At 42.5% G+C, this 13913-nt stretch overlaps 1 protein-coding gene across 1 annotated transcript in view; it reads left to right on the top strand.

The window, feature by feature from the left end:
• Nucleotides 1-13913, top strand: part of MPDZ (multiple PDZ domain crumbs cell polarity complex component) — a 798673-nt gene that overhangs the window by 770092 nt on the left and 14668 nt on the right. Inside the window, exon 48 of the mRNA XM_085633687.1 lies at nt 13022-13134. Coding sequence (XP_085489813.1) covers nt 13022-13134 — 113 coding nt within the window. The remainder of the gene's footprint in view (nt 1-13021; nt 13135-13913) is intronic.

Here is a 13913-nt window from a genome sequence, read left to right as displayed (position 1 = left end):
CTGAAACCCTTACGGTGGCAGCCGGGTTCCTATATAAAGTCTGTATAGCCTTCAAAAATCGAGGGGGAATCCCTTCCAAGTAAGAACCAACCATAAATAGGCCCAGGAGTCCCTGTCGAATGCCTTTTCGGCATCCAACAGGGCCACCCCAACCTGAGAATCCGTCGCCTGTGCCCAGTCCAGCAGGGATATGACCCGGGCAATATGATCAGTGGTGCCCCGTCCGGCAATAAAGCCGTGCTGACGCAATGAGACAATAGAAGTGATGACTTTGGTAATTCTCCTAGCAAGAAGTTTTGAATAGATTTTACTATCAGAGTTTATTAAAGAAATGGGTCGGTGTGAGCCTAGCTGTAGCCCATCCTTCCCCTTTTTCTTAAAAACCATAATTATCGTTTTAGACCATGAGTCCGGCCGAGATCCTTTAAAGGCATTCTGCATTACAGCCATTAACTCTAACCCCAGCTCCGCCCTAAACTTACTATAAAACTCCAAGGTATTTTGTCAGGGCCCATCGCCTTGCCATATGGAAGTGAGAGTATGGCAGCCTCCACTTCTTCTAATGTAATTGACTCAGATAACCTATCTTTCTGTTCTTCTGTTAAGGAGGAGGAGACAATCCCTGCTAAATAACTCTCCGCCTTGTCCGTTTCCTCGTTACAATATAAGTTCTCATAAAAAGTTTGGAAAGCTTTCCTCACCCCTTGAGGCACTTCCTGGAGTACTCCCTGAATATCTTTAATTTTAATAATTTTATTCTGCACCTCTCTTTGTCGAAGTCGATTAGCTAAAACTCTTCCGGTCTGCTCCCCGTACTCATAGCATTCCCTTTTATACAACTGAAACTTCACAGCCACCTCCTCAGCAAACTGTTGAAATAGAGCAGATCTATTAATAGCAAGCTTTCTCAATATCTCAGTCAAATCCACTCCTTCTTTGATTTTTTTATCCACCTCAAGTTCAATATTGCCTAAATCCCTAATACGATTTTCCAAGACTGCCTTCAAATGTTTGCGTTTATGGGCAACAAAACTAAGAGTCTCACCCCTGAGTCCCGCCTTGAAAGCGTCCCATACCATCCCTTCAGAGGCGGAATTCCTATTAATCTCAAAAAAGCCTGGAATCCCATCCTTGATATGATTACAGTACTCAGAGTCAAACAACAGTTTTCTATCAAATGTCCACTCAGAATTCCGTGAAGTAACTGTGTCAAGCTCAATTTTTAAGACTAAAGGGTTATGGTCAGAAATAAACCTTGGGAGGGTAAAAATATTCACCTTAAAAAGCAAAGAATTAGAAACAAGAAAATAATCCAATCGGACCAATTTTTTATAAGGGGCTGAAAAAAATGTATAACATGGCTGATCAACATTAAGTTCACTCCAGGCATCAAATAGTCCTTGATCCAAAGACAATCTACGCACACTTTTATATACTCTAGGCTTCCTACCGTAATAAGCCTGATTGCCTTTAACATCAAACCCCCCATCCAAATGTATATTTAGGTCCCCAAAAATTATAAACGGTTGTGACAAAGTAGGCAATTCTAGATTAATCTTATCAAAAAATTCAGATTTGTCTAAATTGGGACCATACACGGTACAGATTGTGAACATTTTACTATTAAAAATAACTTCCGCGAATACCCAGCGCCCCCACTTATCCTCCTTAAATTTCCTAACCGTTAGTGCCCCCTTCTTAGATAGAATAGCAACCCCCCTTGAGTTTATTGAGTGACGTGAGCAGACGACCAGGTCCTTACCCAAAGCCTTGAGCCATCCTCGATTCGGCCATGATATATGCGTCTCTTGTAAGCACCAAATTTCCCAGGACAGCACCTGGATTATCCTAGCCAAAACCCTCCTCTTATTAGAGTCATTCAACCCGCATATATTAAGGGAACAAACTGAAAGTTTACCCATTTAGATTATTATAATATTCCAAATACATCACTTCTTCTTCTCCAAAACTCTCCCCCTTACATTTATCTTTATTCTCTGACTTAGACATGCTATTGCTAATTTCAGGTTAGTACTACAAAAGTGATTTGAAGGGATCCCTCCATACCAAACCAAAAAGAAATCAACTACTGCTGTAATTTTCACCCCTAACCCCCCTTATACCCCTTAACCCCCCCACCCAGTGCAACCATCCCCTACAACCCCTACACCCCCTAACCCTATCCCACACCCCCCACCTCCGCCCCGAAACTACCATACCACCCCCATGAGGCACTGGGACCATAGTCCCTTGCGATGTAGAGTCAGGCCCCCAGCCCTCCCACACCCCTCCTCACCCAAATCGAAAATAATCTGCTTGTCTACTTTTCTACTTTTCAATTCGTAGTCAAACGGGTTACTATAACCAATAAATCAATACTCCTTATCAGCTCATAGCCAAACTGTTCGAAGAGAGTAATATAGTCATCAATTAAATGTTATAAAGACTGCAGAAACTCCTTAGCAGACAGCTCATCAAAAAACAGAAATGTCCGCCCCTTATCGATAATCTTCTGCTTTGCCGGGTTCTGGAGGAAAACTTGAGCGCCTTTAACCTAAAACTGTGGGATCAGCTGCCGCATCCTCCAACGAAGATCAACTGTGGTCTGGCAAAAGTTGGGACTTACAAAAAAGTCACAGTCCTTCGCATGACCTTTCTTAGTAGGTCGTGCGATATCGTAAAGGGCTTCATGAGCCAAAAAGTTGTTTAACGATATAAGAATTGCACGAGGGAAAGAAGCACTCTGACCTAACTTCTTTGTCTGACTGACTGGAAAACGGTGAGCTCGCTGTATCTCTACCCGCCAGTCCCATCGTGCAAGCTCCGGAAAAGCCTCTCCCAATAATTCTGCTACAAACTTACGAGTATCCGCGCCTTCTTTACCTTCAGGGACCCCCAAAATTCTGAGATTATTACGCCTTACACGATTCTCTAAATCGGTCATCTTCCACTGTAAATCGTCTTGGTGGGCTTTCATAGATCCTGTAAGTTCTCTCTGCTTAATAAGGTCCTCCTCCAGAGCAGAAATCCGTGTTTCAGCCTCGCTGATTTTATTAGTCATATCTGCACATGTCTTCACCACCCTCCGGATTGAGTTCTGTAGTTTCTTAGATGATTTTTGCATACGTATACTCTCAGCCTGGGTTTCTGCCCTATGTGCCATAATCAGGTCATAGATGGTTGCCAACGTTATTCCCCCGTTCTCGCTCCTTGGGACAGCATCACCACCAGCTGGTAAAAGTAGATGAGATTCTAAAGGAGGGGCAGTTGTATTCGGCGAACCCTCATAATCCCAGGAGAGTGATGCATCTGAACCGGGTGGGCTCAATCTTTCAGCTCCTTCTGTTGCAGCCATGCCACATATTGTATTCTCTGAAAGTAATCCAATTGGAGGCCTTACTGCTTTATTTCCACCTTCGCCAGAGCCCGCTTCCTCCAACCCATCTTCTACGAAGCTCTCATCCGAAGAATGGTCTGACAGAGAGAAAAAATCATCTGCATTGGATATTTTATCAAGAGGTTCACCGAGCTCCAAGCGATACTGATTATCCGCCACAGTAGAGACCACAGCAGAATCCGTAACGACCTCAGTCCTTGCCCCAATCCTGGCATTCTCAGCAATAGCGCTTCTGGCTCCTCCACTGTCATCCACAAATGCTAAAGAGGCATTATCATTAGACTGTTCAATTATATCTGCTGGCTGGACTTCATCTCCCAGAATGCCTTCTGAGAGTGAGTTACCAACAGGCTCAGCGCCCTGCAGATTAGCTGAGTAAGTTTGTGCTGGGAGCTCAGCAGTGTCTTCCGCTACCCCCAACTTTGTAATTTCCCCACTCACCATCGTTACAATACTTTTGTTGCACTCCGGACCATCCAAATCCTTGCCATGATTCATCCGAGTAGCAATCTCATCCTCTCGTTTCTTTCTGTTCACCTTTTGTGCGAACATCGCCGGTATAGCCGGATTCTGCACTTTAACCGCCCCTTGTGGATCATCCATCAAGCCTTTTGAGCCCTGTCCCATAGCCTCCAACACTGCTACTGATGTTAATTGATTATGCCTCCGGAGCCCTTCTGAATCAGGTAACGTTAACGTTTTTTTATTTGAGGCAACCGTAGCGGCAAGCCGTGTTCTGACCGGCGTGCCGGTCTGTAGTGCAGCGTTTCGTGGTCTCACTGTGCGGGGTGGTAATTTAGTCACCATGACTCGCAATCCGTAGTCGAACACCTTCAATCTAAAACTGCAAGACACCAGTTAAGATAGCCGGTGAGGGGGATTACAAAACAACACTATCCGCCAGCACATCGGGAGTTTCCACAGTTCGTTCTCTTCACTTCGCTCTCATCTGAGCGGCGAGAAAGAAGTCACAACGTCCGTAACAGAGTGAGGGGGAGTGAGGAGCAGCCCGCTCAACTGGCCAACAGCGCGGCCGCCATCTTGCCTCGGAACAATCTCAAGGTTGAAGGAATTGCATAGCTACTACAAAGCATTCACTCAGTGGAAATACAGCCAAATATAACAATCTCATGATGCACGATGAATAAATATATCATTATCAAAATCTATTTGAAAATGTATACAATCCATAAAATAAATGTGCCAAATATGAGAAAAGTACTGTCACAATTGCCTAATGTTAAAAACCTCAATAAAGTGCAGTGTGCCTATAAAGTGCAAACATGTGCAAAAGTGCTGACAGCGGGAAGCCTAGCAGCAGCGTAATTCTTACTCCAGTGTATTTGCTGTATAGAGATACCCTAGTATCCCCGCCTTCCTTGACTGAAATGCAAATGCTATACCAAAAGTGACACGTTCAAAATGTCAAAAGACGCAGTCCTAATCTTCAGGATCTCTTTTTATATATGTTTATACCTCGTTGACTCTATCCTGGGTTTAATCCCCTCACATTGTAGCATTAATGCATCTTTGTAATTAGATGCCTTCCTTATAACCACCTTAGTTGACTCAAGCGCTAATGCTATTGCAAAGTAACACGTGCAAAATTCCTAACTGTCGATATCCTATATTCAGGGATCTCATACATTTATGTACTTTGGCATCAGTCATAGCTCCATTGTTATTATTCTGGACAAATTGCCATAATGATATTTCTGCTTACCATAACCCCATACTATAAGTGTTACTACTCATAGAAAGTGACCCGTGCATAGAATACATAAAAAAACACACACGAATATAAGATGCAAAAATCATCAACAACATAATTGCACATTAAATCTATAATGCCACCCAAATATTGAGTGGATCTACCATTTAATGTACATAAACTCACAGTTGAATGTAATAAAATGCTGCTTTCTTCAAAAAATTATGTATGTCCTTGCTGGTATTAAGCCCATTGGGTATCTTTGAGTCCAGTTCTAAAATATATTTGGATTCAAGTTGCCTCAGTAATCTCTCTATTGCCACCTCTTCTTAAAACCGGAACTGCCCCTATCACAAAATATTTGAGATTGCACAAATTGTCAACATGAACCAGTTTAAAATGTGGTTCAACAGGGTAAGATGCATCAGAGTGTGGCCCAGAGGTGCTGCAGTATTCTACTATCTACCTGTAGTTTGGTGCTACCAAAATATTTTAGGCCACATGGGAACTTAAAAAGGATAGATTCCCTGTATATAGCATTAGCCTTCGCTTTAGCATGATTGATACAACCCAACTTATATCCTCGCTCTAGATATCTGTTGGTTATCTCTCTTCCTCTGAACTACATGTTTTACGTGTTCCCCATACCACATACTCCTAATTAGATGCTCAGGATGAAAACTAGTTGCATGTAGGATTGAGTTTCCTGCTGTCTCCTTTCTATGCATTTTGGATTCCAATCTCCCTTCTTTAGTGTATATTTGGACATCCAGGAAATCGATTGTTTGACTATTTATCCGAGCTGTGAACTCCAAATTCAATGTATTATTATTGATGGTATCCAAAAACAAAGCAGCACTGTTCTCTGACCCCATAGTCTATAAAGCGCCATCTACTCACCACATGATCAGCCCAAACCTGACTATGGTTCACCTTGAGAACCCGCTCCTCCCACCAACCAACATGCAAGCACGCGTAGCTGGGGGAGAAGCAGGCTCCCATGGCGACCTCCCTCAATTGCTGAAAAATTCTTCTGGCAATTAAAAAATAAGTGTTGGCAAGACATAATTTGATCATCTTTAGCAGCATTTGATTGTGATTGAATAGATAGATTTGAAAAATGCTCAACCACCCTGAGACCGTCCTCATGTGCTATACTAGTGTACAGTGAAGTGATGTCCATTGTTATTAGGATATATTCTTCTTGCCAGGTCATTTCATGTATTTTCTTGAGAAAATCTCCCGTATCCTTTATGTATGATGGTAAACTTGTAACAGGTTCTTGCAGAAAATAGTCAACGTATTTGGAGATTTTCTCAAAAAGGCCTTTCCTTGCTGAGATGATTGGTCGCCCTGGTATCTGTGTAGTCCCTTTGTGCACTTTGGGAGTGAAGTAAATTACTGGCATGGTCAGGAATTCATTGTAAAGAAATGTAAATTCATCCCTTGTAATTAATCCTTCAGGTTTCCACTGAGCCAGGTCTTCTTTCACTGCAGTTTTGATCGCCCTAACTTGTTGCCATGTTGATCTCAAATAACAACCAGTATCATCCAGGTGCCTATAGGCCTCTTTAAAATATTCCGCCTTGGGCCAAAGCACCACATTGCCACCTTTGTCCGCTTTGTTTATAATGATCTCATTGTTGTTGTTCAATTTCTTTATTAGATTATAATATTGTCTTTCCTTATGTTTGTGTTTCCTATTGTTTGTTTTGATTTTACGGTTGAGCTTTTTCAATTCATCAACTTCGCAATTATTGAAGATCTTAACTGCATCTCTGGGCATTAATGGCATAAATGTTGAAATGGGTTTGAACGTGCTCCTAATTGTTCCTGAAATTTCAATGCCTGCTCTGCTCATTGCTTGTTGAGTCGATGTGGTCACGTTATGGGAATCATCTTCATCCCCAAGTGGTTGTAGTACCCTCAGGTCTTCAACATTAGAGGCCTGTAGAGCATTATGTTGGCTATCCAATCTCCGACTTTCTTTGAGTGGCGGGTTATTAGCATTCTTAAGTTTGAAAATGTTTGCTAGCTTGAGTTTTCTTATGATTTTAAAAACATCCATTCTAGTTTGATTATAGTTAAAATTACTCTCGGGACAAAAAGTAAGGCCCAATTATAATAGTTTTCTTCCACTTTAGTCAATTCTACATCAGTTAAATTAATAACTGTATTGTCATTAGCTTTTACTTTCTCCTCCACTTTCTGTTTTGCGATTTCTTGCTTGCGTTGGTTCTTGAGTTTTCTCCTCGCCTGTCTTCTTTGATTTCTTTTCCATTTTGTTTGTGTTGTGGATTTCGTGGGCGTAACGTCAGCCTAAATCGAGCTCCTCCTCAGGAGTGAAATTTGCTGCTTCAGCTCCCTTTTGTTATTTGTCAGTTCCTTGCCATCCTTCGAATCGGTTTCACTTTGAATGGAACTTAATTCGGAACCTAAAGTGCCTTCCATTGTATTGGCATTGTTCGCTACATGATTGCTCACTTCGCTGGAACTGGTAAGGTTTTGCCTTTTGGCAGTGTTGAATTTTCTGGAAAAAGTTACAATTTGGCCTGTCTCATAGTCATTGTTGTCCCTCACAAATGTAAACGCTTTCCTAGCTTTAACCCCTTCAGTGCCCATGACGAGATAGTCTTGTCATGGAGCGCGGTTGCGCTGTGCCCATGACGAGACTATCTCGTCATGAACCCCGCCCGCTAATGCAACGCCCGGCACAGGGCGTGGAAAGGGCGGGGCACTGAAGAGGTTAATGTCCTCTTTTGGTCCCATCCATTTAACAAACTATTGATTCGTTCGATTTCCTTTAACGTTTTAACATTTTCAGCGTGTTTGATCAGAATTATCACTAATCTCATGGATGGCTCCAAGTTACTTTCTGCCCATTCTTTGAGCATTGGCGGGTTTGGGTCCTCGAAACTGGGCACCAACTTAATGGGTAATCCGTGTGGGACGCTTCCTGAATCACAATATTTTTCCAGTGATTTATTTGTCCCATGTGGATAACTCTATTCTCATGTTTTCTCCAGTGCCCTTAATAATGTCTTGGCATCATTCGTTCCCGTGGTATTAGCTGGTGCCCCATTCTTCTATTAATGGTAACATCCGGTAAATTAAAAAATAGTGCTTCTGCTACGGCTTCCCTTTACCGCAGCACGTCTTCCTCGGACATTGTTGGAATTATGGATAACTATATTGCAGCTTTGGTACTGTTGTCTTTCGCCCAGTGCTCGTTTATTTGCATATATATATATATATTTAGATTGGTGAAACTCGGCTTTAAATAAAACAAAACAACTGTGCCTTACTTGGATTTGCGTGGTTTCCATTTTTCGTTGACACGGATTTCTGTGGAACTACAAGTGTGGAATATATATATATATATATATATATATATATATATATATATATATATATATATATACATATATATATATATATAATATTCACTGAAAAAAACATAGGTTTCACACACGTTATAGTTAGGAATTAGCATTTAAAAAACCTTGCAAATTCACTTAAAAAACCATAGGTTTCACACATGTTATAGTTAGGTGGATATTTCACTCGTAAAACACTAATGAAATTCCCCCGTTATAGTTAGTTCAGATAACTATAACTCGCGCGCCCGCAATCCACTGCTCATGACGTCACATAGTACATCACTCATGACATGGTCAGTGGCATCACTCATGACAGCATCCTTGTGATAGAGTGACGGTCGCGCGAGTTATAGTTATTTATTTTACAATAAACTACGTATACAAATGTTTTTGCTTTTATGTTTTGGTTTTTCACCGTGCGCGCACGGTGCGCGCACCACTGCGATTTAAAAAAAAAACAATTTTTTTTAAACATTTCTGCCTTCGGGGTCCTCCAGGGACCCCCTGACAAAGGCTAGGGGGTCAGGAACTCTCTACCCTGCCCCCTTTTCACGTTCGCCACCTTCCTTTTTCACTCTTGCACTGAAAACAAACAAAATGGTGGCCGACACTTCTTGATTTCGACCGATTCGAACGTTGACTAACATGTAACCACCAATCAGAATTAAGCTTGCGCACGTTAGGGTGCTCGCACGGTGCGCGCTTATAGATATTTATATGCTTTTAAATGCTATTTTCTCAGGAACTACTGAACAGATTGACACCAGACCTGCAAATGGCACTTCCCTGACCTGAGGACTACCTCTCTGCCAAATTTCAAGTAATTCTGTTCAGCCGTTCGGGCTGTACCTTTGACTAAAGGTCCTATGGAAAAATGCATGGGGAAAACGCGTTTTGGGACCCCCCTTTTTTCTCGGCCCCCGCTTGACGAATCACCCCGAGACTTTCAGGGTAGGAGCTGAATAGAGCGCCCCATTAGTTTTGAAAATTTCGCGAGGATTCGTCAACCGGCGCCAAAGTTATTCAAAATAGAATTTTCAAATTTCCTATGGAAACTCGGTCCTAACTATAACTATCTACTGGCGACCGCCAGTAGATAATATATATATATATATATTATAGTTAGGTGAAAATGTCAGTTAAAACATACCATTTTAAACTAACAAAATTACGACATTTATCAGTTATAATTATCTCAAGTAACTACAAATCGTGCTCCCTCCATGCACAGTGTTGTTATCAATGATGTAATTTCAGGTGTTTTGTGATGACTGAAGTGTTCACTCCCTGTGCTGCTTTATCCTCCACATTTTAAGCACACCTAATAGTTGCATTAGAAATTACCTTACCTTATTCACAAGCTCTTCCCCCACTTGCGATATTGGTGTGGGAAGTGCTGCAAGAGCCCCTCCATCTCCTCCAAGTTGGCTCTATCATATCTAGAGAGGAGGTCTACAACACTGACAGTGACCCAAAGCGTGGCCTCTCCTCCCTGCAGCGTGTGTTCACTTATTCTCCTTATCAGGAGCCAGAGCGTCCCTAGTGGTGTGGGCTGCTGCCCTCTTCCTAGCAGTAGTAACTACTAAGGAGCCAGGTGGGACGTGACCCCTTATATAGAGTGGGTCAGAGGGTGCTGGTTTGAATTATTTCTCAATGCCTGTTTTGACCATGCAAGATTCAACCATGTCCTTACAAATTTCAGGGGTGGAATAAATCATACCCTTGAGAATGGGGAGATATTAGATGGAGTGCTCTGTCTTCGAGAGATTTTCCACCAAAAAGTTATCATCTTCTGGGGTGGCGTACATCTCTACCTTATGGTAGGAGACTACACTTAGCAAATCACTGTGGTATGCCATGGTGCCATTCGGCGGGGAGACTCTGACTGAAATGTGCTCTAGGTCTGGTTCTGCTTGAGGGTCATTATTGCAGTCCTCCTAGGGCTCTTTGTAGTCCCGCGGTAGACTGCGGCAAAGTCCGCCACAGGGAAAAAGAGCTAGGACTGCCGGTATTGGAGTAATACTCTGGGAACCCATGAGAAGAACGCATGGAGGGTGAAGGTGGTTGTGGAGGAGAGGGATGATGCAGGAGGTCATGAAGGTGGCAGAGGAGGAGGAATCGTTGCAAGATGGGCACAGGTGTGTCCAGTGACTGGACTTCCTTAAAGGCAAGCCCGTGTTTTTTGGGTACAGTTTTCTCTGAGGCAAAGATCTTTCCTATTCGTGAGTGTATGATAATTCTCCTCTGCTGTTCGTCCAGCTCCTGTCATGGACTCTCATGGGTTTGGCATTCCTCTGCTTTGGCAGAAAAGCACTCTAGAGACAACAATGGTTTTGGCACTGAAGACAGCTGCTTCGGAGCCGATGATGGCTTCAGCTTTGTTGGTTCACCACCCAGGAGGATCTTTGGCTCTGAGCCAGTCGAGGCCTCTGGGAGGGTCTTTTTTCAGCTCTAAAGCCTTAGTTCGGTGCCGACCAGCACTCAGAGCCAGTGGCCCACCCAAGGGAGGCAGCTGCTTCCGCACAGGGTAGATGCCAGTCCCCCAGTGGGCCAGTGCTCAGCTCTGGTGTATGGCTGTTTCAAAGGCTTAGGAGGGATTGGGGTGTCTACAGTTCTCACATGAGGTATGGTCTTCAAGCATGGATTAGAGCAGACCGAGGTGGATAGAACATCCTCGGGCACTTCTTCCTCTAAGGTCTCCTCGCCTGACTCAGAGATGTCAGAGTCGACAAACACAGGATTCGACTGGTGAGCTGAAGGTTCAAGTGCTTCCTCACCTTTGGTGCAAAGGGATCAGCCATGCCAAAAAATGTAATTTCTGAAGAGGACTGTGACATCCTGCTGTGGGCCCACAATCAGGCTCCGCGCTGCGATAGACTACTTGTTGCAGAATGCGATCAACTGCCGCTCTCGTCGTGCACAGGCTACAGGTAAAGATAGCATTGAGATCAGCCCAGCGGTATTTAGAGAGACATTGGCAACATTTCTTGAAAGGTGTCCTCTCTGTTATCTAGAGTGCAGCTTCATTCTCCAAGAGGTAGGCAGAGCATGCAGCAGAGCATGCAGCAGCATGAAGTGCCACAAGGGCCAAGATGCCCGATCAGTTGAACACAACGGATAGAGAAATGGAATCGATACCGATATCGGAGAAAGCGTGCAAGAAGTCTTCTCACAACAGGGTGCAGGCAATGCACTCTGAGGCCACAACAGGTACCAGCAAATTAGTCAAGACTAGGAGTGTGCTGATTCACATGCGAGTCTGATGGTGGAGAAGAAGAATATTTCAATGGAGTCTGCGCCCATGCGGATCCAAGACCATAGGAGATGTCACCGAGACCTCATGAATTGAAAGACATTTTCAAAGATTAACAAATTGCTATCATCTGAGACCAACACTAGATGGTAAGAGGATGCAGAGCATATGAATCGATAACAGTACAGGAGAAGAACAGATGCTTACAGGATAAGTAACATAATCCTACCTATGGGATCTCGGTCCTACCAAAGTAAAAATTAATAAAATCAAAATATCACCCCAAAAATGAATAAAAACTGGAAAAAAAGTTTATTGTGATAATCACTAACACAACTGAGAGACCTTATCTTTTTTTAACTTGTTGGACATACATTGCTGCCAAAGCCTATGGCCTTCCGTCAACCCCTGCTGTGCACAGCCAAAGGTTGTATGCATTGGAAGTTGTTTGCTTGTGGCCATTCAGGCAGAGAGGGTCTTCAGTCAAACTCTGCTTTATATTGCAGTGTTAAAGGGAATAACTTCAAGAAAAAATTATATAGCGTACATTAATGTATGTTTTAAAAAACTCTGAAATTTGCTTAAAAACCTACAGTTATAATTATGAATTACAACTGACAGACCAGTGAAATTCTTCAGTCAGGATTTAATCTTCAATCTATAAATCTCGAGACAGCCATGGAAACAATAACTCTTACACCAAATGCAATGCATAACTGATGATATTCAATGGTATCTTGGTTTTAACATTCTTAGTAGACCAAGATAGAAAAAAGAAAACAATGTGCCTAAAGCATGGAAAGAAAACTCCTTATTTATCAGGGACAGTTGTTTCTGTATTTCACAAACCAACAGTTGCTTCGGAGGTATATACAAAAACACATGCAAGGAGGTCTTCATGATGTGGCCGTTTTCCCACTATGCATTGTAGATGAAGATGTTTCCACCATTTCCGCAAAATGGCAACTCATAGTACAGCTGTGTGCCACCTACACTGCCACACAACTGGCTAAACCCATGACCATCTTTTAAAGGCTCTGCTTACCTTTGTTGCTGCCTCATTTGTTTACCGAACTCATTTGAAAATAATAGCTTCAGCATTTTACAACTCATTAATTTTTATTTTCTAAATCTGTGTGATAGCACAACCATTTTTGTAAGGCATGTTTAATTTTAAGCCTAATTAAATAACCTAACTGTTAATGTTGAAAAGCACATGTGTGTGGTATTACTGCACTTGTATAACTGATCATCTGTTTTTCTGTCATCAAAATATTCAGGTTGTAGCAGGAGGAGATGTGAGCGTAGTCACAAGTCGGCAACAAGATCAAGCTGGTGCCAGTGTCAATTTGACTGGGCTAACGTCGAGCAGTATATTTCATGATGACTTAGGGTAAGCATGTGCAAGTCATTTAGTGAGTGAGAGGGATTTATTAAACACCTCCTGCAAGGTAAGTTGTGGGGTCACAGTTAGGTAAATCTACATTAGGTCTCAAACTTGCCAGTTGTATCTGTGTTTTCAATATTTGAACTGTTACTCGTGTGTTATTTATTATTATTATTTGTATTATTATTGGATTTGTGAAGCACATCAGCTACTCAGTGAGTGTCCCGGCACTTGGCAGTAAAAATCTGATCCCAAACTCACAGAGGTGCTAAAAAGAAGACCCGAAGAGCCAGGTTTTAGGAGTCCCTTAAAGATCTGTCCACAGTAGCTTCGAGCTGTTGTGTGAGGGCATTCCACTCCCTGGCAGCCAGTATGCGTAAGAGCTGCTGCCTCACGTTTTTCTTCAGAATTAAGGAATTACCACCAGCAATGAGTTGGAGGACCAGAGTGGCCTGGCTCATTGGTATGAGGTGAATCTTTTGGATAAGTACTGAAGGCCTTTGTGATAAAAGAAAAATGTGTGTGTGGTTTCTTCTTTGTACCCTGGATGCCCATTCACCTTCAGGGGTGTGTGAGTTTCAGTTGTTAGAGCGGAAATTTGCATCCAAAGATCTTGTGGCTTAATTCTCAATTCATCCTTTGCTGTTCGTTTAATTTCAAACCATTGTACTACAGAACGTTTAATTAGCCACAGTTCTATATGAGAAATGTGCTTAATGGGAGAGGGGATGTGGGGTCGAAGTGACAACTCCATGCATCATCATGTGTTATTCACCTCCCTCATT

Source organism: Triturus cristatus, chromosome 2_1 (genome assembly GCF_964204655.1).
Source record: "Triturus cristatus chromosome 2_1, aTriCri1.1, whole genome shotgun sequence".
In the NCBI taxonomy this organism is placed as follows: Eukaryota; Metazoa; Chordata; class Amphibia; order Caudata; family Salamandridae; genus Triturus; species Triturus cristatus.
The sequence above is the reverse complement of the archived record's forward strand: the minus strand, read 5'-3'. Positions and strand labels throughout refer to the sequence as shown.